At 40.1% G+C, this 25,583-nt stretch overlaps 1 protein-coding gene across 4 annotated transcripts in view; it reads left to right on the top strand.

Annotated features, from left to right (window-relative positions):
• nkain2 (sodium/potassium transporting ATPase interacting 2) overlaps positions 1-25,583 on the top strand; it is a 532,063-nt gene that overhangs the window by 250,472 nt on the left and 256,008 nt on the right. For all 4 annotated transcript variants that reach the window (XR_006310461.2, XR_015751839.1, XM_087976059.1 and 1 more), the window contains exon 3: positions 8,195-8,275. Coding sequence is in view for 2 of the 4 variants with exons in the window: in XM_087976059.1 (XP_087832185.1) it covers positions 8,195-8,275 (81 nt within the window). In the remaining 2 variants the exon portion in view is untranslated. The remainder of the gene's footprint in view (positions 1-8,194; positions 8,276-25,583) is intronic.

The following is a 25,583-nucleotide window of genomic DNA, read 5'->3' as shown; positions in this document are numbered from 1 at the left end:
AGTGGAGTCGCTGGTAGATAGGATAGTGAAGAAGGCGTTTGGTATGCTTTCCTTTATTAGTCAGAGTATTGAGCACAGGAGTTGGGAGGTCATGTTGCGGCTGTTCAGGACATTGCTTAGGCCATTGTTGGAATATTGCGTGCAATTCTGGTCTCCTTCCTATCAGAAAGATAGTGTGAAACTTGAAAGGGTTCAGAAAAGATTGACAAGGATGTTGCTAGGGTTGGAGGACTTGAGCTATAGGGAGAGGCTGAACAGGCTGGGATTGTTTTCCCTGGAGTGTTGGAGGCTGAGGGGTGACCTTAGAGGTTTACAAAATTATGAGGGGCATGGATAGGATAAATCGACAAAGTCTTTTCCCTGGGGTCAGGGAGTCCAGAACTAGAGGACATAGGTTTAGGGTGAGAGGGGAAAGATATAAAAGAGACCTAACAGGCAACATTTTCACACAGAGGGTGGTACGTGAATGGAATGAGCTGCCAGAGGAAGTGGTAGAGGCTGGTACAATGGCAACATTTAAGAGGCATTTGGATGGGTATATGAATAGGAAGGGTTTGGAGGGATATGGGCCAGGTGCTGGTAGGTGGGACTAGATTGGGTTGGGATATCTGGTCGGCTTGGACGGGTTGGACCGAAGGGTCTGTTTCCATGCTGTACATCTCTATGACTCTATAATCCATCAGTTAGAAGAAATTTTCGTATGAGCCATTCAGCTTCAGAAAACATGAGTGTAGGAAGTCAGTAATTGCAAGAAATCAAATATAAAGTCTCACCGAGAAGAAATTGCAAGAAAATGTGTGACATGGAGTGCAAGGCCAACAGCATATTTGTTGGAGCTTGAAGCATAAAATTTGCAATGCATCTAAGATATCAGATTAGTGCATAAGTGCTGTATTAATTGCATATATTTGCATTCAAGGTTGTTCAGATTGTTAAAAATATTGTTTTGGAACATTTCTTAATACAGCTGCACCATTGAAATATTACTTTGTGCAGCTCAGAATGACTATTAGACACTTATGCACCTCGCCGAGACAGAGAAAAGCTGTATAATGCTAGAAAAGCACAGAAAAATTCCAATGCAAGGAATGTGAGAAATAATAAGTTTAACTCGACCACAGTGAGTATTAATACAGTAACGTAGGCTGGAGGTCTTTACAGAAATGACACAACACCAGGTTATAGTCCAACAGGTTTATTTGCAAGTACTAACTTTGGAGCGCCACTCCATCAGGTAGCAGAAATGGGAAAAGAAACAGCACTCAAAATCCACAAGCAGAAATCAGGGGGAAGAAGTGAGGGCAATCACAAACTTCTAAAAATTCTGTCAAATCTAAAAACCATTTAAAATTTTTAAAAATAAATTATTCTGGTAAAATGATGCCCCATATTTGTAAAGTTGACTTTCCTAGACCAGCTGAAGGTCAACATTAATTATGCCTTAGGACACCATTAAAAATTTGAGTCATTCAAAAGGCTTATCACTTTGACAGGGTTTTTAGCAAAAGTAATGAATAAAATGTCCAGTTTCATATCAATTCACTGATTCTATGCTTGTTTTATTCTTTCCTGGGATTTGCACATTTCTGGCAAAGCAGGCATTTGTTATTTATCACCAATTGCCCTTGAGAAAGTGGTGATGAGCCATCTTCTTGTACTGCTGCAGTTCATCCAAAATGGATATAATCATTTGTTGTTAAAAGGGGATTCCAGGATTATAACCCAATGACAGTGAAAGAACACTAACTGCATTTGCAAAGATGGTAGCAATGCACCTAACGGAGGTGCAAATATATTTTTGACACCAAAGTTTGGATATAGTAGTGTCTAACTGCATTTTTCTATATGCCATCTGTTACTGTCAGTTTTATGCAGTAATGATGATGCACCTTGACAGTTTTGGCTTCATTACGATATGTCATTTTCCATCTTGATATTAGGGAATTACGACATGCATTGAATTTTTGAAGCATTGTGTTATCTGTGACTGCTAGACTTGAGCCAGTTCATAGCTGGTTTATCGTTGAACTATGCGGTCACATTCACTTCATGGCTATTTAGTAGCCAAATTAGAATATGATTTAACTGTCCTGTGCTAGGATTTTCATTATATTATGTGGAAATTCACCATGGAATATCTGGTTTAACACCTTTTTCTCAAATTTGCATTTTGAATGAGAGTTACTCATCTATTAACAATATGATGAATATTTGCACAAATACAAAATTAATAATTTATTGAAGCAGTTTTTCTCTTGAAGCTGGTACCCATGGAAAGCCTTATTTAAATTTTTAAAGTCTGCATGACAGTACAAGATTAGCAGGTGTTTGAGTAAAGAAACAAATTTGATATAAAATGCAAATTACTGACAATGATTAACATCATTTTCCAGAATGGTAATGATTTTTATTTTAATCTGCACTTGTGTGCGAGATATAATAACTAGCATTGCAGCTGAAGGATTTAGGAGTACAGATTTAGAAGATCAAAATGTTACATCTGTAAAGTACCAGTAATTATCCTGCGCCAACATTGTGACATGGCAACATAGGCAAATAAGATTATTTTAGATATGGAGTGAGCAGTTATTTTGCACAGGTCTCAAACAATGACCCAGAAGCTTCACACGTCATCTCACAGACTGAACGTACCTCCTGCTTTTTAAACCAGGACAGCAACATCACCAGGCTCATTGTATCCACTCACCCATACAATCCCCTCTATCTTTTAGGATGTGGTGCCACACAGATGCCAGTAGTAGTTGCTGAGAGAGGACAAGTGCCTGTCCCATGAAGAAGATAGTTCTTGCAATCATTATAGCAGCTATTGATGATGTGGTCGACAATAGTAAGGTTCAAACCATTGTAGATGATCATATCTGTATCACTTTTCCTGCAGGTGGTGAAATAGCTGCCCATCTACATCTACCCGTAATTCCTATCTTTTAGCTGACTTCTAATCCATGCTGTCAAGCATCTATCAATCACAAACATTTCTAATTTGCCAACCAATCTGCCATTTGGCATCGTATCAAGTGCTTTCTAGAAGTCCAAGTGTACAGCATCCACAGCACTACGCCAGTCACTTTGTCAAAGAACTCAAACAAACTTGTCACACAGGATCTGCCTTTAACAAAGCCACGTTGACTGTCAAGTATTAATTTATTTTCTCTAAAATGTACATTTGCTGTATCTTGTAATGTGGCCTCCATCAGTTATCCCCTGATTGCTGTCAAGCTGACAGGTCTGCAGTTTCTCTGAGTTATCCTTCGCCCCTTTTTTAAACAATGGTGTCACATTTACAATCCTCCAGTCCCTCTAAACTAATCCTGTGTTCAGAGAGACCTGAAAAGTTTCTGTCAATGGCTCCACAATTTTCTATTCAGCTCTCTCAGCAATCTAGGATCCATCCCATTTGGGCTTGGTGACTTCTCATCCTGGGGTGCTGCAATTTTTTTAGCACCTCTTCTTTTATCTCTCACTGTACTGCTTAGCTGCTGAACACTGACATGCTCAACTAGGCTATTGTTATCATCTTCTAACTTGGTAAAAACAGAAGCAAGGCACTCATATAGTATCTCTGTCATACTCTTTGCTTCAGTGAGCAGCTTATCTTGCTTGTTCCCAATGGGCTCTCCCTTAATCTTTCCACTGTATGTTTTAGTGTAGACTGCCATCCTTTCCTCATGCTTTCTCCTAGCCTTCCTTATTTCAACCTTAGCCTCAAATGCATTTGAGATATTCATTCTGAATTCTATTGCTATAATTATTCTGGTATGATTCATATACCACGTTTTCTTCCTTATTTTCTCATCAATATCCTTAGTCATCCAGGGTTCTTTAGTTGTGGATTCTCTATTTATTTCTCATAGATATTTATTTATCATAAATATGTACCAAGCTTATACCCTATTTGTCTCTCTTTAGAAAGTCTTCCATTTTTCATCCACTGTTTCATCCACCAAAATGCATTTCAAATCAGCCTGCTCTAGTTCATCTTTTAGATCCCTAAATCTGCCTTAATCAGTCTAGAATCTTAATGATTGACTGAATTTCATCCCAAACTAACTTTATATTGAACCTTATTATATTATGATCACTATTTGCCAGATACTTCCCAACTCTGATGTTCTCCACTTCACCTACCTCATTTCCTCAAACCAGATCCAGCACAGCTCCGTCATTGGTAGGACTGAGAATGTTCCAGAAAGATCTCCACACATTGCTGGTGATAATGATCTGCCACAGGAGTAATTGGTTAATGTTTTTCATTGTATTATGGAATGATCACTTTTTATATGATTTGTAATTCTTATGTTTGGTTACTTTTATTTTTGCAACATGGGCAAGAAAATACTGTGATAGCAAGTGACAGGGTGGAGTAAGATAAGGTGTGGGACACTTGTGGAGTGGTTCGAGTGTTGACTGAACTTTGAGGAAGTGGTGGATGAGGGTACAATTACTATGTTTAAAAGACATTTGGTTGGTTACATGAATTGGAAAGGTTTGGAGGGATATGAGCCAGGAGCAGGTGGGTAGGACTATTTTAGTTTGGGATTATTTTTGGCATTGACTGGTTGGACTTAAGGGTCAGTTTCACTGCTGTATGACTATGCTTATTTTTAATGGTAGCAGAATTGAATTTTTTTCATGGACAGCCCAGGTCACAAAGGCTTTGCCAAATACCTACAACTTTTCTCCTCTTTCTGCTTTTGCTCTTCAACATCTCAACATGTAGCTGGTTGTATTGTCATGATGGCAAGTGATGCAGCATACTGCAGACCACCAGAAATCTTGATATTTTCTCTGCCATACATTACAGAGCTGCTCCAGAGCCATACAAGCAGCGGAAGTATGTATCTGTATGGCAATAATCTGCTTGCTCAAATTTTGTCTGACAGCATAGTTTCCATAGTATGTATGGTGTGCACCTAGGTATCAATTGTGAATGGTTTCTTGCTGAGGGTTTATCCAAATGGGCACTTCACGGATTGAAATTCAACAAATAAAATGTTAACCATCAGCACTTCAGTAAGATGATCTCAGTGAAATCTGCCACCTGCTGCAGCCAGAGCAGCAACTTCAAAGCCCAGCAAGGACAAACTGACCAGTGGCTGTGAAGGTGACTGTGACCATGAAACTTTATCCCCAGAATCTTTCTGTTGTATAAGGCAGTCAGTATCTCAAGTTAGTCAATAGCATAAGGGAAAATAAAACACGGCCATATTAAGGATATTAAAGGGACAATAAAGAACCAGGAAATGGTTGCAGAGGAAGTGTGAATGACATAAGCACAGCCATTATCAACTGTTCAAGGGAATTGTCATGATAGTTAGGACCTGAGTTATTAAACTTAATACCAAGGCCGATAGTTGTCATCAAGGGGCAATATATGATGTTCAATTATAGTTTGAGTTTAAGCACAGTAATGCTTCCTATTGTTTTTCTCAACAAAGATAGGAATAGCAAAATAAGTTAATATTGATCTGCTAATGGTAATTATTACTACTTTCATATTTATTTATTGTTAATGTATTGTGTTGTAGTTTGTTTTAACCTAATTAAGTTTATTATACTCCATCTGAAGTTTATTAAATCACAAGGTCAGCTTAACACAGCAATATGAGATTTTATTTGACCCTTGGCTGTGAAACATTACCAGATGTTGCACAAATGCATCACTTTCACAGGGAGCAGTTAAAAAAGCAAAGTTTATATCTGAGAATAAGGCAAACGTCTGTGTGAAATTTCAAAAAATTTAGTTAGAGTTCCGTATGTTTTTAATACATAATTAATGGCCACAAAATTGTAAGAGTAGTTAAATCAATAACATCCTGTTTAAAAAGGGTATTGGAAGCTTATTGTGCCATCATGGGATAGATTTCTCTTTAATAGTGATAATTATTCAAAGTTTGTGAGAAGATTTGTAGCTCGGGTGCTCATTGTTGTGGTTCTGTTCGCCGAGCTGGGAATTTGTGTCTAGGTGATATCCTCAGTGCTTGGGAGCCTCCTGTGAAGCGCTTCTGTGATGTTTCCTCCGGCATTTATAGTGATTTGTATCTGCCGCTTCCTAGCAGCACTAGAATGCACACTCAGGAACAATGGACTGACAGAAGAGACACCAACAAACAGTGAGACAAAGTATCGTACTTCTGATAACAAGGAAAAGACAAACACACAACCTCAACACCAAGGAGAGGGAAGCACTAAAATCACTAAGAAACGATAAGAACATAATCATACTACCAGCAGACAAAGGCAGAATGACGGTCATCCTGGACAAAGCAGACTACATCCAAAAAACGCAACAACTACTTGCAGATACCAACACCTACCAAAAGAGGGAGTTTGACCCCACCCCACAGCTCACCAATAGGATAAACAACACACTGAGGAACCTACAAAAAAAAAGACAGATAACCAGGTTTGACCTACAAAGAATGAAATCTGAAAGCAACAACACCCCCAGATTCTATGGACTACCTAAAGTGCACAAACCAGACATCCCACTCAGACCCATAGTATCACTACCAGGGACACCACCACACAAACTGGCTAAAGAACTACAGCAGAAACTGAAACACCTGATCAGCGGATCCAGACACTCTATACAATCAACACAGGAATTCTTGGACATCATCAGAAATATTCACATAGACAAGGAAGAAACCATGGTCTCATTCGATCTAACGGCACTGTTCACCTCTATCGACAAAACCCTAGCCAGAGAAACAATAGCCAACCTGCTGGATATACAGAACAGACAACAGGACGTTGAACCTATCAACAAAGACTGCATACTCAAACTACTGGACCTGTGCCTCACAACACACTTCACATTCAACAACCAAATGTATGAACAAATCAACAGCACACCCATGGGCTCACCCATCTCTGGACTCATAGCAGAAGGGGTAATGCAAAGATTAGAACAAAGAGTCTTACCGCAAATTCAACCCAAACCCTGGGTCAGATATGTGGATGACACCTTTGTAATCATTAAAAACACAGAAATAGAGAACACACACCGGATCATCAACGCCACATTCACAGGAATCCGATTCACTAGAGAGAAAGAAAAGGACAACCAACTCCCATTCCTAGACATGATGGTACAGAGAACACCTAACGGAGAATTCACCACAAAGGTATACAGGAAAGCCACACACCCAGACCAAGTCCTAAACTACGAAAGCAACCACCCCAACACACACAAAAGAAGTTGCTTCAAGACACTGTTCAAAAGGGCCACAACACACTGCAGCACCCCAGAACTGCAAAAAAAGAGGAACAAGAACACCTATACAATGTATTCGCCAAAAATGGATACCCCCACAATTTCATCAACAGATGCCTAAGGGAAAGACAATGGAATGAGAACATGCCACAATCCAAAGGACTAGCCACACTACCATACATCAAAAACATTTCTGAACTGACAGCCAGACTACTGCGACCACTAGGACTCATAACAGCACACAAACCAACAGCCACTCTCAGACAACAACTCACCAGGACGAAGGACCCGATACCCAGCATGAGCAAAACCAATGTAGTGTACAAAATCCCATGCAATGACTGCGCAAAACACTACATAGGACAGACAGGAAGACAGCTAATGATCCGTATCCATGGACACCAACTAGCCACGAAACGACACGACCAGCTATCCTTAGTAGCCACACACTCAGATGACAAGCAACATGAGTTCGACTGGGACAACACTACTATTATAGGACAAGCCAAACAGAGAACAGCCAGGGAATTCCTAGAGACATGGCATTCATCCACAGATTCAATCAATAAGCACATCGACTTGGACCCAATATACCGGCCACTGCAGCGGACAGTGGGAACTGACAACCGGAAGCGGCAGATACAAATCACTATAAATGCTGGAGGAAACATCACAGAAGCACTTCACAGGAGGCTCCCAAGCACTGAGGATGTCACCTAGACAGGGGACGAAACGTCTGCAACACAAATTCCCAGCTTGGTGAACAGAACCACAACAGTGATTATTATATTTATATCTTGTTATATATACTGTACAAAGTTTTATACATGAAATATCAACAACTAATTCACACAATTATATTTACTTGCAGCAATATCTTTATTTTGTTTAAGCTATATCATCTTCAAATCAGTCATTTTACAAAGTGTTTTCCTCTTTTCTTCCTCTTCCCCAAAGTATGCCATCTGGATGGTCCTCTGGGTGACATGGAATGTGTTTGTTATCTGCTTCTACTTGGAGGTTGGAGGCCTTGCAAAGGTAATTTGCCACCTGATATTCTGAAGCTTTTCACCCTCTAATTCTACAAACTGTTAAGTCAACCTTGAGTTTTATGAAATATTCCAGATCCTTAGATATTTTTAAAGATAACTATGTCATTTTGAATAGTTTAGCACACTGAGTTTAATCTTCTATGCAAACTTTATAGTAACAAACAAGTGCAATATACTGTAAATTCATTAATTGAGAGAAATCTGCAAGAAAATAGCATTGATTTCAGTGGCAATTGCATCAGCCTTTAAACTATCTTGATTATATGAATCTTGAATGTTTTTCTGCACTAAAGATGTCAGAATTATGTCTTGATTTCCCCTTAAGGGAAATAAACTCCTTTGGTTGTTATATTCACATGTTAATTATTGCGTTATATAGATGAATAAATGCTATAAGGGAGTGTGAGGTACTGCTGATGGAAACATAAAACAATAATGTGAGATAATGCAGTGTAACTATTTTACCTCAGTTATACATGAATTAAAACATAGAATATCAAGAATTTCACAGTTGTGTACACAGGTGAATTTTCATATGAGTTTGCCTGCCTTTCTCAAGATGAAGGGGTCAATTTGAATGTCAGAGGACAATCTCACTCCAGGTCCATCTGTTCTTGAAGGCATGGCTAGGGAGCAACTGGCCAAACATGCCTGAAGGTTACCTGCCAGGACATTTCATACACCATTAGTTAAATACCAAGGGAGGCTGAATATGGCACTTAATTGTCTCAATTGACTTTGGAAATGAAGAATATCCTTGAGTCTTCCTGCCTGGATCTAACTAGAGGAAGGTGGAAAGACAGCAAAAACAGGGAGACAGATTATTGTCTGCTTGTTGATAGATTGGGAAAGGAAAGACAGTTGTGGTGCAGTGGTTATGTCCATACCTCTGTGCCAGGAGACCTGGGTTCAAGTCCCATCTGCTCCATAGGTTTTGTAATAACATCTCTCTACCAGTTGATTAAAAATATCTAGATTGGGAATGGGGGAGCTGCAGTAAGACCTGCATGTTCTTGTACACCAGCTGCTGAAAGTATATAGGTGTATGCTTTCACAGAGAGAGGATTTGAGTACAGGAGTAGGGATATCTTGCTGCAGTTGTACAGGGCCCTAGTGAGACCACATTTGAAGTATTGCATGTATTTTTTGATCTACCTATCTGAGGTAGGATGTCCTGGCTATTGGGGGAGCACCATGCAGACTGATTACCATGGCAGGACTGATGTATGAAGAGATATTAGATTAGTTAAGACTGACTTCATCAGAGTTTAGAAAAATGAGGGGGAACTCATAGGAACTGAAACAGTTCTAACAGGACTAGATTTGGTAAATGCAGGAAGGCTAACAATCACAAAATTAGGCAGGAACTGAGGAATGTAGATTGGGCTGCCTGTTTGAGGGTAAATCCACATCTAGTATGTGGGAATCTTTTAAAGGCCAGTTCATTAAAGTTCAGGACCAGCATGTTCTTCTGAAAATGAAGGATAAGGATGGCAAAATTTGGAAACCTCAGATGGCAAGAGAAATTGAGGGCTTAGTCAAAAAGAAAACGTAGGCATACATAAGCTTTAGAAAATGGAAGATGGATAGAGCCCTCGAAGAATACAAATATAGCAGGAAAGAACTCAAACAAGGAATTAGGAGGGCTAAAACAGGCCATAAAATTTCATTGGCAACCAGAATTAAGGAAAATTCTAAAGCATGTTTTATATATACATACATAAGGAGCAAGAGGGTAGCCAGGTTAAGGGTAGATCAACTCAAGAACAAAGAAGGGAATTTATTCCTGCAGAAGGAGGAAGTGGGTGAGATCCTTAATGAATACTTTGCATTGGTGTTCACAAAAGAGAAGAACATGGAGGATGTTGAGTCTCAGGAGTGGTATGTTGATATTCTAGGGCATGTCAATATGAAAAAGGAGGTATTGAGCGTTTTGAAATGCATTAAGATAGACAAGTCTCCAAGACCTGATTAGATCCATCCCTGAATGCTGAGGGAGGCATTCTAATTGCTGGAGCCTTGTACAAAATCTTTGGTGATTGACTGATGAAGGAGCGTCGCTCCACAATCACCTGAAGGAGCGTCGCTCTGAAAGCTAGTGTGCTTCCAATTAAACCTATTGGACTAGAACCTAGTGTTGTGTGATTTTTAACTTTGTACACCCCAGTCCAACACCGGCATCTCCAAATCATGAGTTTTGTTGAGGAAGTGACAAAGATAATTGTGTAAGGCAGGTTGGTAGATATTGTCTGTTTGGATGTTTTAGCAAGGTGTTTGACAATGCATCTCATGGCAGGCTGATACAAAAGGTGAAGTCACATGGGATCTGCAATGATCCGGTAAGATGGTTGCAGAACTGGCTTAGACATAGAAGACAGAGAGTAGCAATGGAAGGGTGTTTTTCTGACTGGAGATCTGTGACTAGTGGTGTTCTGCAGTGCTGAGAGCCCCATTGTTGTAATATATACATATAAATGATTTGAGGAGAATGTAGGTGGTCTGATCAGTAACTTTGCAGATGGCACAAAGATTGGGGGTGCTGCAGATAGTGAGGAGAATTGCAAGAAGATGCAGCATGAAGTAGATAAACTGGAGAGTTGGGTGGAGAAATGACAGATGCAGTTTAATCAGAGGTGATGCATTTTGGAAAATCTAATGCAGGAGAGAGTATACAGTAAATGGCAGGATCCATTGTAGTATCAACATACAGAGGAATCTCGGCATACAGATCCACAGTTCTCAAAGTGGCCACACAAGTGGATGAGATGGTCATGAAGGCATATAGCATGTTTACCTTCTTCGGTCAGGACACAGAATATAAAGCTTATCAAGTCATGTTGCAGCTATATCAAACTTCAGTTAAGCCACATTTGGAATATTGTGTACAGTTCTGATTTCCACACTACCAGAAGGATATGGAGGCTTTGGAGAGGGTGCATAAACAGTTTATTCGGATGTAATCTGGTTTGGAGAGTATTAGTTATGAGGAGAGATTGGACAAACTTGGACTGTTTTCACTTGAATGTTTGAAGGCTGAATGGACTGGATAATCAAAATCATTTTCTCAGGGTAGAAAGGTCACTTACTAGGGAACATATATGTTTAAGATAAGAGGGCATAAGTTAAAGGAGATATGAAAGGCTTTTTATTTACATAGTGGGTGCTAAGTGCGTGCAATATGCTATCAGAGGAGGTGGTGGAGGGGAATACAGAACAAAGTTTAAGAGGCATCTTGACAGATAAATGAACAGGCAGCGAATAGAGGGATATTGACTGTGTAGGAGCAAAAGATTTTAAGTTTAAAAAGGCATGTGTCTGCATAGCCAAAGTGCTTGTTCTTTGTAATTTTGTTTAGTTGGATGTTCCCAATGATGGGGAGTCCAGAACCAGGGTCAGAGTTAACATATGATGTAAGCCATTTAGGATGGAGAGATGTTGTGACCCAGAACGTGGGAAGCCTCTGGAATTCTTTGTTACAGAAAGCGGTGGAAGCCAAAATATTAAATATTTTCAAGAAGGAGTTTGATATAGTTCTTGAGACGAAAGAAACCAAAGGAAATGGGGAGAAAACGGGGACAGCATACTGAATTGGATGATCAGTGAATGAATGGCAAAGCAGGCTCAGTTGGCCAAATAGTCTAGCCTCTGCTCCTGTTTTCTACATTTCTATTAAGGAGCTGGGATACCCACAATATATCATCCTACCCAGTCGCTCTTCATTTTTGCATCTGCAGCTGCGAGTACACTTTAAATTCAATGCCTAATGGTAAGTGTAATCTTGGTCAAGTGACAGCTCAATGCCTAGTTAGTGTGAGAAGAAGCTAAGTCAACATAGTCAAAGTGCAGTTGTCCATATTTTTTTTAAAAATGGCCATACCATTCCCCAGTGGTGCTGATATTCACCACTTACCTAATTTTATTTCCTAAGGTTTCTTATCCTGGCACATAATTTCCTTTCAGTCACAAGCTTGCTGATCAAAAGCAAATATAGTCCCATAGGGATCAGTGTTAGGTTTGTTGTTCTTCAGCATTTTTATTAACTTCCTTGGTGAGGGCATTGGGAAAACTGTCATAACGTTTGTGGGTATAAATAGGGTCCCTGGATAATTTTTAAAAAATATTTAGTGCTCCATTGATATAGTTTCACATCACTTGTGCTGTACTTAAAATTTAATTAGTACTCCAGAGTCATGTTAAATCACTTTCAATGAGTACTAGATTAGATAGCAAGCTTTATTGCTACAGAAATCCAAGTACATGTGGTTTAGACAAAAATGACAAAAGGTTCGCTTTTCTATAGATTTTGTAGATGTGTTTATTTGGTTACATTAATGTGCAGCTGTGGCTCAGAATAAATTAGAATCATCAGCCTGTTTCAGTTGGAAACAATAATGTTTAGGAGGTCCACTTTCCAGTTGTGCAGTGACAGCAAGATAGGATTTAACGAGAACAGGATAAGCGAGTGTTGCTGATCCTTGAAATATGCAAGGTTAAATTTTTTGGATTCATAAAATTAGAGGCAGCAGAGACAATTATAAGCAATATCCACTAATAGGTTTAATGATTGCAGCTATATCTTCCCAGGTGGGACTACCCGCCAATCCTCAAAATTGAAAAGTCAAAATTAGCAATAATTTTTTTCTCTAATGAATTGATTTTCTGTGTTCTAAATGAGTAAATAAAAACACTAGTTTCTAGAACCAGAATGGCCAACTTCTGAATGCAGAACTCTGGCAAATATCAGAAAATCATGAACTGAATTAATGCAGGAGCCAGCTAATCCTTGATGAGTGATTGCAGAAACCATCCAAGTTCATTTATGATCAGGATCTGAGTAATTTCTCTTAATCACCTATCACCAGAATGGGGTAGGTTTCTACTGAAGTGAGTGCTAATATTTCAATTAGGGAGATGATTGAGTGCAGATTTGTGCAAGCTTCAGGTATGATTATGAGGAGCTGATGTTAATTGGAGCACACATTTAAGAATCAGTTTTAAGAAAAAAGAATCTCTCTCTCTCGCTCTCTCCTCCCTTTCGCCTTTGGTGTTATTGCAATGCCGTTAATTGGACCTGTACAATAAACAATCACAAACAGGGGTGATTAACTATTGGTGGTTAATGGATGAAAAATACGTTTGATTTGATGGTGGTATGTGTGATAGCACTTCCAAATACAAAGACAATCTGTTTTTGATTTTGTCGCAGTGGTTGTGTCCTTAGCTCTGGACCAAGAAGCCCAAGTTTAAATCCTACCTGCTTCAGACAATATTTGTTGTTTGACTTGAAGGATACAGCTAACATAAAATTGAGAATCAGTTTTTGAATGTGGGCAATTTGGTAGTGGTTTTACAAAAACAAAGTTGGTGTTCAGAGAGATGAATACAAATAGTAGTGTTACTGAATCAGTAATTCAGAGACCCAGGTAATGTTCTGAGGACTTTGGTTCACATCCCACTAATGCAGATGGTGGAATTTGAATTAAAATAATATCTGGAAATAAAAGTCTATTGATGACGACAAAGTAATTATTGTAAACCATTTGGTTCACTAATTTCCTTCCAGAAAGAAATCTGTCAGCCTACATGTGTATCCAGACCCACAACAATGTGGTTGACTTTGAAAAAAAATTAAAAATCAGTTCCTAGGATCTTATCCTGCATGGGTAGTATCCCGACCTCGGGCCCAAAGATCCAGGTTCAAGTACTACCTACTCCAGAGGTCAATTATAATGTGTCTAAACAGTAGGTTGATTTTTTAAAAAAAATCTGAAGTCTACTTAGTTAAAAATAACTCAAAATAATCAGTTTCTAGATGGGAAAGGGGACTAATTTGCAGAAGAGAATTGTGGTCTAAATTTATGGTATACTCGTGGAGTGTGAATAAATGGATGTGGAACAGACTCACTTCAGCTTCCTCTTTTGTTAGATCAATATTGCCAGACTAACAGTGGGGAAGCAATCATTTGAAGTAATCCAACCTTCACAATATGATTGTTACTAGACACTAACTCAAGATCTCAAAACTAAGAAAAACATTGCTCTCATTCAAACTGAGTTTTACCACATTTTTGAGGTAATTAGCTGAAGTATTTTAACAGTCTTAGTTGAAAATGTTAATTAACTTTTATCCATTACCCATTAGTTTTTTCTTTAACAATTCATATTTGCATGACATTGGTACTTACTGCTTGTTTCAACAAATAGCATCATTTTGCCTTCAGATCTTTATTCATCTGATGTGAAACATGAACCAGAGATGTTTTTCACAGATAAAGAATTGTTAGAAGCAACTGATAAAGTTAAGGGTTGAATTTTCACTAATGAACTTTCACATATGGGGGCAAGTGCAGAAATGAGGATAAGTACAAAAATTCCTGCTGCCAGCTAGCTTGCCAGTTTGCTTGTGCCATCTGCTGTGGGCCATTTTCCCAGAAGTGGCATTGAGGTTGGCAGGAATACCCCCTGCAGGAAAGCTACTTAATGGGAATTAAAGGCCAATTGTTGGAGACCAGCTGGGATTTTCCAGTTGGCTGGTCTACCTCATCGCGCCCACTAACATCCTGAGGTGTTGGGGACAAGAACTGGAATTAGGTTTTATTGTCACATGTACTCAAGTACAGGAATATAGGAGTATTGTGAAAAGTGTCCAGAGTCACCATTTACTAGTGCCATCTTACATACAAAGGTACTTTGGTACAAATCTTAAGTATAAGATAGAAAATAAAGTTAAAATTTTAGCATTGTAGTCCTTATTAAGTGCTTAACTATGGGCCTGGATCTGTGCTCTTTCACACTGATGCGGAGATCATTACCCTCACCACACCACTGCCACAAAACCATATCACTGTTCTTTGGCATCATCTTACTGACAGTATTTCTGCCATGAGACCATACTGGACCGATCTCAGCAATGGAACCACCACTGAAGCTGCCATGTGCTCTTCACAGAAGGCCAGTAAGCATAAAGTCAATAAAAGCAAAGAAGGAATAAAGAAGTAAAAGCAGAGGGAAAGCCGAGTCCGCAATCGGCTTTGACTTAAATCTGCACTGGGCTTCACGTTGAATCATGCTGGCTCAATTTCCGAGGACAAGATGTAAGTAGAAAGGAAAGAAATGGATGGATTGGAAAACCAGGAGACCTACCCCACCACTCAGACTAACAAGGGTGTTGCCAGGTTTCTCGGATTTGAGCTATAGGGAGAGCTTGAATAGGCTAGGGCTGTTTTCCCTGGAGTGTCAGAGCTGAGAGGTGACCTTATAGAGGTTTATAAAATCATGAGGGGTATGGATAGGGTAAATATACAACGTCTTTTCCCTGGGGTAGGAAACTCCAAAACTAGAGGGCATAGGTTCAGGGTGAGATGGGAAAAATAATAAAAGAGACCTAAGGGGACAACCTTTTCCACACACAGGGTTGTGCGTATGTGGAATGGGCTGCAAGAGGAAGTGGTGGAGGCTAGTCCAATTGCAACATTTAAAAGACATCAGGTTGGGTATATGAATAGGAAGGTTTTGGAGGGATATGGGCTGGGTGCTGACAGGTAGGACTAGATTGGGTTGGGATATCTGGTCAGCATGGTCGGGTTGGACCGAAGGGTCTGTTTCCGTGTTGTACATCTCTATGACTCTGTGAAGTTGGCCTGCTAGTGGCAGACAGAGGGAAGATACTACAAAAAGGATTTGTCTTCCTATCTACTTAGCCACAATTGCCAGGAGTACCCCCTCAATTGGATGGTCTGACAGCTTTTTAGATTAAATTTTAATGTTTATAATGTTGGAAAGAGGGCATCTGAAGTTAGAGGCATTTTCTGTCATGTCTGAACTGCAGGCTGATGCTCCTTCTGAGCTACAATGTCTTAATATAATAGCAACTCATCGTCTAGTTCAAAGTAGTCAATTCAGGGTGGCTAGAAGGTAACTATTTCCCATATAAGGCAAGGTTATGATTCACATTTGCCCATAGTGTCACAACAAGGCCAACTTTAAACTATGTGATAGTGGAAGCCAGAACCTGTTGCTGCAGAAAAGCACTTTGTTTCAGCCATACTGGCTTACTTTTTCAAATTTTACTATTATGTTATGCAATCTCCTCCAAATTTTTAATCAAATCTGAGGCTATCCTGATTGAGAGATATTCTTTCATTGTCGGTATCCTGGAATTCCTACATTGTCAAAGCACTGTAACAACGAAGACAAAAGCAGTCCAAAGTGAAAGAGGATTGTCACCACTTTGGGTGACCAGATTGAATGTGCCTTTGCCAATAACATCATCATTGCCTGAGGAAATATTTTTAAAAATAGCTATGTGCTGAGCTCTAACCTGTGCTCCAATTTACTGGAGGTCTATATTGAACTTCATTTATCATGATCATTTTAATCTCACCCATATTCAATGAGGTATGATTTTTCTAAATTCCACTCATGGTCTTTGGATTTTTTTGAACCAAGTGTTCAAACTTGGTGTTTCAATTGAGCTTGTTTTGTAACTTCTCTTTCTAACCTTTGGGTATTTTTTGATTTTGCTCCTAATCTTCTAAGTCCCCCTCTGCTTTCACCGATGAATTTGTTTTTTTTTTGTCTTCGCCAGCACTGTTCGTCTTTAGACCCAGTACCTATATTTATGAAGCGAAGATGGAGTACAACAGCTCTACTTTCTTTCAGCATCATGGAGTTTTTAACAGCATGGAATGAGCCTCTTCAGCCCATCCTGACCATGTTAATCATCAAACATCCATCTATTCTAAGCCCATTTTGCGGTTTTTGGCTAGTATCCTTGTATACTATGCTCTTTCAAGTGCTCATCTAAACATCTTAAATGTTCTGAGAGTTTCTACCTCTACCAGCCTTTTAGGCAATGAGTTTCAGATACCCATAACCCTCCTTAAATTCTGTCTAAACTTCCCACTCTGTTCCTTAAAACTGTACCCCCTGGTTATTGACCCTCCCCCCCCCCTCTACTAAGGTAAAGGTTTTTCCTATTTATCCTGTCTGTACCCCTCAGAACTATGTACACCTCCATTAGGTCCCCCCCATACCCTTTTTTGCTCTGAGGAAAACGGCCTCAGCTTATCTATTCTCCTTCAGAGCTGAAGCACTCCAGCATAGACAACGTCCTGGTGAATCTCTTCTGCACCTTTTCTAAAGCAATCTCAACCATCTTATAGTGTTGCGACAGAATTGTACGCAGTATTCCTGCTGTGGCCTAATTAATGTTATATGGAATACCAGCATAACCTCCTTGCTCTTATATTCAGTGTTTTGACTAATAAAGGCAAGCACCCCATATAACTTTTTGACCACTTATCTACCTGTCCTGCTGCCTTCAAGGATCGATGGGCATGCATACGAAGATCACTTATCATCTATACTTTCTCATGTCCATGATTGCTCCCACTGTATTACCTTGCCTTGTCAGTCCTCCCAATCACCTCACACTTTTTCATGCTGAGTTCCATTTGCCACTGTTCAGCCTATTTATATCATTCTGTGACTAAGGATTTCCTCCTTGCTGTTTACCATAGAAGATATTTTCATGTCATATTCAAACTTACTTCAAACTATTTGCAGTTGGTACCTACCTCCTACATTCATGTCTAGATCATCCATGTATACTACAAACAGCAAGTAACACCGTACTGAATCCTGTATGCCACTGGACATAGGCTCCAGTCACAAAAAAACCTCTTAAGCCATCACCATTTTCTACCTGCCACTCGACTGATGTTTTGATCCGATTTGTCAAAAAATGCCCTGGATCCCATGGGCTCTTAGCTTCTTAACTGGCCTGCCTTGTGAAACCTTGTCAAAAGCCTCATCGATGTCCATGTAAAGTACACCAACTGCAGTACCCCATCTATACACCGGTCATCTTGAAAAATTTATTCAAATTTGCTAGACGTGATATTTCCCTTACAAAGCCATGCTAACTGTCCTTCATTCATTTTTACCTCTCCAAATGGAGATTAATTCTGTCATTCAGAATAAATGTCAACAGTTCCCTACCACAGGTGTTAGACTCTCTGGCCTATAGTTTCCTGTTTTATTCCTACCATCCATCTTGAATAAAGGTACCACATAATCTGTCCTCCAGTCCTCTGGCATTCCTCTTGTGGCCAGAGACGATTTGGAAAATAAGAGAGCCCCTGGAAAGTAGTGTCAGAGCCTCTGCATTCTGCTCTCTTACCCACTCTCAGCTGTCTGGAATACATCTCAACTGGGCCGTGGATTTCCACTTTCAAGTCTGCTAAAGCCACTAATATCTCTTCCCTCTCAATGCTAATTTGTACAATACATCACAGTCCTACTCCCTGATTTCAAGTCCTATATCATCCTACCCTATTGTGAATGCAAATGCAAAATATTCATTCAAAAACTGAACCTCTGTCTTTTGGCTCCACACAGTTTGATCTCTAATAAGCCCTACTCTTTCATTGGTTATTCTCTTTCCCCTAATTTAAGTACAAAATGCTTTTGGATTTTACTTACTGTTACCTGCCAGTGACTTTCATGTGCCTTCTTCACTATTCTAATTTATTTTTTAAGCAATCCCCTTAACTTTTAAAACTCCTGTAGGGCATCCTCTGTTTTGAGCTTGTATCTAACATTAAAATTCTGGGTTTTTTTTCTTATCCAATCCTGTAAATCCATTGACATCCTGAGTTCTCTGCAATAATTGGTCCCACCCTTCACCTTTACAGGAACATGTTGGCCCTTCACTCTTGCTGTTATGCTTTGGATATCTCTCTATGGTTTAATGTGGATTTTCCTGCAAGTAACTGCTTTCAGTTCACTTTAGCCAGATTCTGTCTTATCTTATTAAACTCTGCCTTTCTCCAATTTAGAACCTTTCTTTAGTCTCCACCTTATACAAAATTACCTTCAATCTTATTGAATATGATCACATCATTGAAATATTCCTTCAATGCCACATCTTCTACTAGCATTAATGTAAATGCCATCCAGCTTTGTGATGCTCCCTTTTGCCTTAACTTGACTGTATTTGCATTGCCTTCTATTCTGATTTGCTACTGGTTTTTTTACACACATATGTGCATCACCCCCTACTGTAATTCCACTCCACATCCTATTCCCCGAAAAGGGAGGTGGTTGTGTAGTGTTACGAGACTAGCAATTCAGAACCCTGGACCAATGTTCTTGGCATGTAATTTCAAATCCCACCATAGCAGATGGTGAAATTTAATTTAAAAGCATCAATGAGCTGTCCTAATGGCAGCATGTCAATTGTTGTAAAAGCCCATCTGGTTCATTAGTGCCATTTAGGGGAAGTAATTTGTCGTCCTTACCTCATCTAGCCTACATCTGACTCCATACCCAAACAAAGTGGTTGACTCTTGACTACTTTCTGGTAATTAGGGAGTGATGTCCAAGTCCTGAGCTGTCTACATCTGGAGTACTTAAGCAAAAAAAGAGTACAATATGCACAAAACTCAAACCATGTTTCTCCAAATGTTGACAACTTCAATGTCTGCTTCAGAGCTTTGTTCCTCCTTCTCAGCAACAAAAACACAATTGGTGTCTACATTCTCATGCCCCTTGCCCGAAATGCCCACATTCCCATGAATGAATAAACAAAAATGTTTTGCCAAATCAGTTACAACCCCAGCAACCACATGAGCAAACCTCTTTGTAAGGATGTTGGGCCCATTCCAGTTCAGTTGCAATCTGTCAGACTTGTACAGCACCCAACTTCTCCAGAAACAAACACAGTGATACAGGAGTCCAAAGCCCTTCCTCTTGCTCCAGTTTGTCAGTCATGCATTAATCTGTTCTGTCCGCCTACACTCTCTAACATGTAACACCGGGAGTAATCTAGACTTTACAGTCTTTGATGTCCTGCTTTTTGATCTGCCACTTAACTCCCTAAATTCTTGTTACAGGACCTCATCCCTCTTTCTGAATTATGTCATTGGTCCCAATGTGAACCACGATCTCTGCCTGCTTGACCCCTTCAGAATGCCCTATAATCATTCTTGGTTACGGTCCCAGGAGGCAACACACCAGCCGCAGAAATGCCTGTCCGTACACTTCACTGTTGAACCTCCTACCACTGTTGTTCTCTTTCTCTTTCTGCTCTCCTCTTGTGCAGCTGGGCTCTGAATGCACTCCCCAAAAGAAACATCACTCTCTAACTTTTGAATCACTGTTTTCAGTATTTTGGTGATTTTTTTTTGTATACTTTGTTCTCTTTTTTTAAAACACGTCTGTTATTTCCTTTAAGTCCCAATAGCAGGCTGATATTCAGGTTGTGGAGCAGGGAAACATCCATTCATGACAAAGCCCCACTCCCAAGACAGAACCAGACTTTAGGTGTCAATGGAGAAGAAAACCCAGCTGCTGATTCATTACGAAAACATTTTGTACTATTGCTGTAGATCAGTTTCATCCACCACAAATTACCCCAAAATTATTGGTAGGGGAACTGTCCTTGAAATTCCTTTTGTCCCAACTACCTTCAACTTGATATTTAAACACACATGATTTATGATGTAACTAATTTAATGTTTCAATAATGGTCAAGCACACTAATCTTCTTACAAATATGCAGTAAAATAAAGAAATGCAGACCATAACAGTGCTGAGATTCTCATGGCAAAAACACAACTTAGCTTACCTACATACTGTAAATCAGTAGCCTTGATCATGTGCTTTTCCTGCCTGATCTGGCTTAGGGGTGTGAATACAAAGTCACAGGTGCAGTCTATCAATAGCCTCTTATCTGGTGATTCAGTTGTAAAGAAAATCACAATTGCCAATTGTTTGGAGCAATAAGGGATGGGCAATAGATGAATCCTTACCTGAATTACTTACAGCCTGACAAATTAAAGAGTTTTCAACCTGTGTTGTTTGGTGTCAGCATTCGTTTTATTTGAAATCTTGATTTACCATTTATATGTAGGTAAAGCCTTTAAAATGAGGTGTCCTTACATAAATATCTCCAGATGTTTACACCACCAAGGCCACTCAGGTCCAAACTTCATTGCAGCTGTAGTCCAGACTTGGACAAAAGAGCTGAATCCAGGGATGAGGTGAGAGTGACTGCCTTTGAGAAGGAAAAGATTTGAAAGGGACCTAAGAGGCAACCCTTTCACGCAGAGGGTGATGTGTGTATGAAATGAGCTGCCAGAGGAAGTGGTGGAGACTGGTACAATTACAGCATTTAAAAAGCATCTGGATGGGGATATGAATAGGAAGGGTTTAGGGAGATATAGGCTAAATTCTGACAAATGGGACTAGATTAATTTAGTATATTAGCTTCACATGGATAAAGTAGACCAAAGGTTCTGTTGCCATGCTGTACTTCTCTATAACTTTATAAATTAATCTAATCCCTTCTGCCTGCTCTTAGTTCATATCCCTCTATTCCTTGCATATTTGTCTGCTTATCTAAAAGCCCCTTTAAAGGCCTCAATTATATCTGCCACTTCCACTACCCCTGGCAGCATGTTCCAGACTCCTGCCACACTCTGTGTAAAATAATTTGCCCTTAACATCTCCTTTGAACTTTACCCCTTTCACTTTAAGTACATGCTCCCTAGTATTAGACATTTTAACTCTGGGAAAAAGATTTTGACTGTCAACCCAATCTATGCATTTCATGAGTTCATAAACTTCCACGAAGTCTCCTCTCAGCCTCCACCACTCCAGAGAAACAACCCTAGTTTTTCTCAACTCTGTTGACAGCTCATACCCGCTAATCCAGGCAGCATCCTGGTAAACCTCTCCAAAGCCTCCACATTCTTCCCGTAACATGGTGACAAGAATTGAATGCAACACCCTAAGTGCGGCCTAATCAAAATTTTAGAAAGCTTCAAAATAACATCCAGATTCTTGTACTCAGTGCTCTGGCCAATAAAGTCAAGCATGAAATATGCCTTCCTTACAACTCTTTCCACTTGTGTGGCCATTTTCAGAAAGCTATGGACTTGAACCTCAAGAACCCGCTGTGTGTCATTGCTGTTCAAGGCCTGCCATTAGCTATATACTTCTCTTTAACATTTGATCTCCCAAAGTGCAGCAACTCACATTTGCCCAGATTATACTCCATCTGTCGTTTCTCTGCCCAGATCTGCAACAGATCTATATCAAGCTGTATCTTTTAACAAACTTCTACACTATCCAGAACTCCACTGACCTTTGTGTTGCGTATAAACTTATTAACCCACACATGTACATTTTCATTTTCATGCATGCCACAAACAGCAGAGGTCCCTATACGAATCCCTGCGGACCACCACTAGTCACAGATGTCCAGCCAGAAAAACACCCTTCCACCACTACCTTTGCTTTCTTTGGGCAAGCCAATTCTGAATCCAAGCTGCCAAGTCACTGTGAATCCCATGCATCTTGATCTTCTGGATGAACCCACCATGAGGAACCTTGTTGAGAGCCTTACTAAAATCCTCTCTTGCCTCTCTCAATAATCTGGAGTAGATTCCTTTGTGCCCTGGGGACTTATCCACCATAATACTCTTCAAGAGACCCAACACTACTTGTTTCTTGATCTCAAAATGCCCTAGCATATTAACATGCTCCATATGAATCTCACTATCCTCCATGTCCTTCTGCTGGGTCAACACCAACACCAACAAAGTTCTCATCTAGGATCTCATTCACAGGTTCTACCCCCAATCACAAGTTCCCTCAGTGAGGTTTGAGAAGATTTGTAGCTCAGGTTGACGTTCTGGATGTAGGTTTGCTCGCTGAGCTGGAAGGCTCATTTCCAGACGTTTCATCACTCTACAAAGTAACATCTTCAGTGGATCTCCAGGCGAAGCACTGCTGATGATTCCTGCTTTCTACTTATATGTTTGGGTTTCTTTGGGTCAGTCATGTAATTTCCTGTGTGTTGAAAGGAATAAAGGAGGGAAATGCACTCAGTACACAAGAAAGGAAAGTACTGGAAAGATTAAAAAATGGAAATAGCATTGTTATTCCTACCTGCAGACAAAGGACGCTTGACAGTCATTCTAAATCGAAGAGACTACATTGAAAAAGTGAACACGCTGCTTACAGATATCAACACTTACCAATAAGTGGTGATGGACCCAACCCCACAACTAGAGAACTGAATCACAGCCCTACTCAAAACACTTCAGAGATCTGGAGAAATAAATAAGACCGACTTCGAAAAAATGAATGAAACCAGGTGGATCCAACTCACCACACTTCTACAGATTACCCAAGATTCACAAACCAGGAGCCCCCCCCCCAGACCCATAGTCTCGCTACCTGGAACACCAACTTACAGATTGGCCAAGGCGCTACACCAAAGACTAAAAACACTTAGTAGAAGACTCATGACACTCCATCCACTCCACCCAAGAATTCCTGAAGACCATCAAAGACACGAAGATAGAAACGGATGAAATAATGGTCTCCTCTGATGTAACAGCCCTGTTTACATCAATCAACATTAACCTGGCCAAGGAAACACTGATTACACTACGAGAAGACCCAAAGACACAAACGCCAAACACCAATAACTTCATCAGCAAGGACAGTATCGTCAAGCTAGTGGACCTATGCTTTACAACACACTTCACCTCCAACAACAAAACCTACAGACAAACCAACGGAACACTCATGGGATCTCCGATATCAGGGTTCTTAGCAGAGGCAGTAATGCAGAGACTCAAACAAACAGCTTTGCCAACCATCCAACCCAAACTTTGAGTCCACTACATGGATGATACCTTTCTCATCACTAAACAAAACAAATGAAAGGAGACCTTCAAGACCATCAATAATACCCATACTGGCATAAAATTCACTAAAGAGGAGGAAAACAACAACAACAAACTGCCATTCCTAGATATCACTGTAGAGCGAACAGCCAATGGGGAACTTCAAACCAGCGTCTACAGGAAAACAACACATACCGACCAAATATTGAACTACAGAAGCAATCATCCCAACACCAACAAACGAAGCTGCATCAGAACATTATTTCAATGATGCAACACACACTGCAGCACAGAGAGACTACACAGAGCAGAGGAAACTCACCTGTACTGTGTATTCAAAAAGAATGGGTACCCAATGAACACAGTCCGCCGATTTCTCAGCAACAAACCAAAACAAGCAGACAAACCATGTCCAGATATCCTAGTCACTATCCTCTACATCAAAGACATCACGGAGATGACTGCCAGACTACTCAGAGCCCTTGGCATCATGGTAGCCTACAAACCCACCAACACACAAAAACAGCAGTTAATGAACTTAAAAGACCCTATACAGACAACAAGCAAAACTAATGTCCTTTACAAAATAGAACTGTAACAAATACTGCATTGGACAAACAGGCAGAAAACTAGCCACCAGGATACATGAACATCAACCAGCCACAAAACGACATGACCCTCTCTCACTAGTATCCTTACATACAGATAAGGAAAGACGCCACTTTAACTGGGACTACACATTCATCTTAGGACAAGCCAAACAGAGAGACACACGAGGATTCCGAGAAGCATGGCATTCCAACCGGAACACTATCAACAAACACATCGAGTTAGACTCCATCTACCACCCCCTGAGAAAAAGAACAGGAAATGACATCATCACAGGAAATGGTATCACCAACCCAAAGAAACCCTAACATATAAATAGAAAGCAGGAATCATCAGCAGTGCTTTGCCCAGAGGCCCACTGAAAATGTTACCTAGTAGGGTGAAAAACGTCTGGAAATGAACCTTCCAGCTCAGCGAGCAAACCTACATCGACAAGTTCCCTCCTCTATCCTTGAGTGGTTCTACCCTGTCCTTGGTTTTCCAGCTACAGATCATTTTTGCACAGCATCCTGCTCACATGCTCACTTGTCTGTCCTCAGCATGCTGCAGTGTTCTAGTGAATCACAGCACAAACTGAAGGAACAACATCTCATCTTCCAACGAGGCACTTTACAACCTTCTGGACTTTTAAATTGTAAACCAAATCTGATTTCTTCTCTTTCTTTTAGCTTGTTATCGTGTCCTCCCATCCCCCCATTCTACTTCCTGTCCTTTCAAATCTGGTAGGAAACCTGTTCTGCCATTCTCACATTCCGATCACTTAATCTGAACTATTAACATATTTTCTCCATCTGCACCCTACACTCAAAACCTCCACCTACTCCCCACCCCCAAACTATTGCATAAATGCTGTCCCCTCCAAGCTTTACTTCAGCTATAATGAGTTACCTGGACTCGAAATGTTAGCTTCCTCTCTCTCCATGGATGCTGTCTGGCCCGCTGTGATCTCCAACATTTATTGTTTTCAGTATAGATTCCAGC

The sequence above is a fragment of the Chiloscyllium plagiosum genome, unplaced genomic scaffold (assembly GCF_037043375.1).
Source record: "Chiloscyllium plagiosum isolate Xiang-an unplaced genomic scaffold, Cpla_swu_hap1 HiC_scaffold_3, whole genome shotgun sequence".
In the NCBI taxonomy this organism is placed as follows: Eukaryota; Metazoa; Chordata; class Chondrichthyes; order Orectolobiformes; family Hemiscylliidae; genus Chiloscyllium; species Chiloscyllium plagiosum.
The sequence above is the reverse complement of the archived record's forward strand: the minus strand, read 5'-3'. Positions and strand labels throughout refer to the sequence as shown.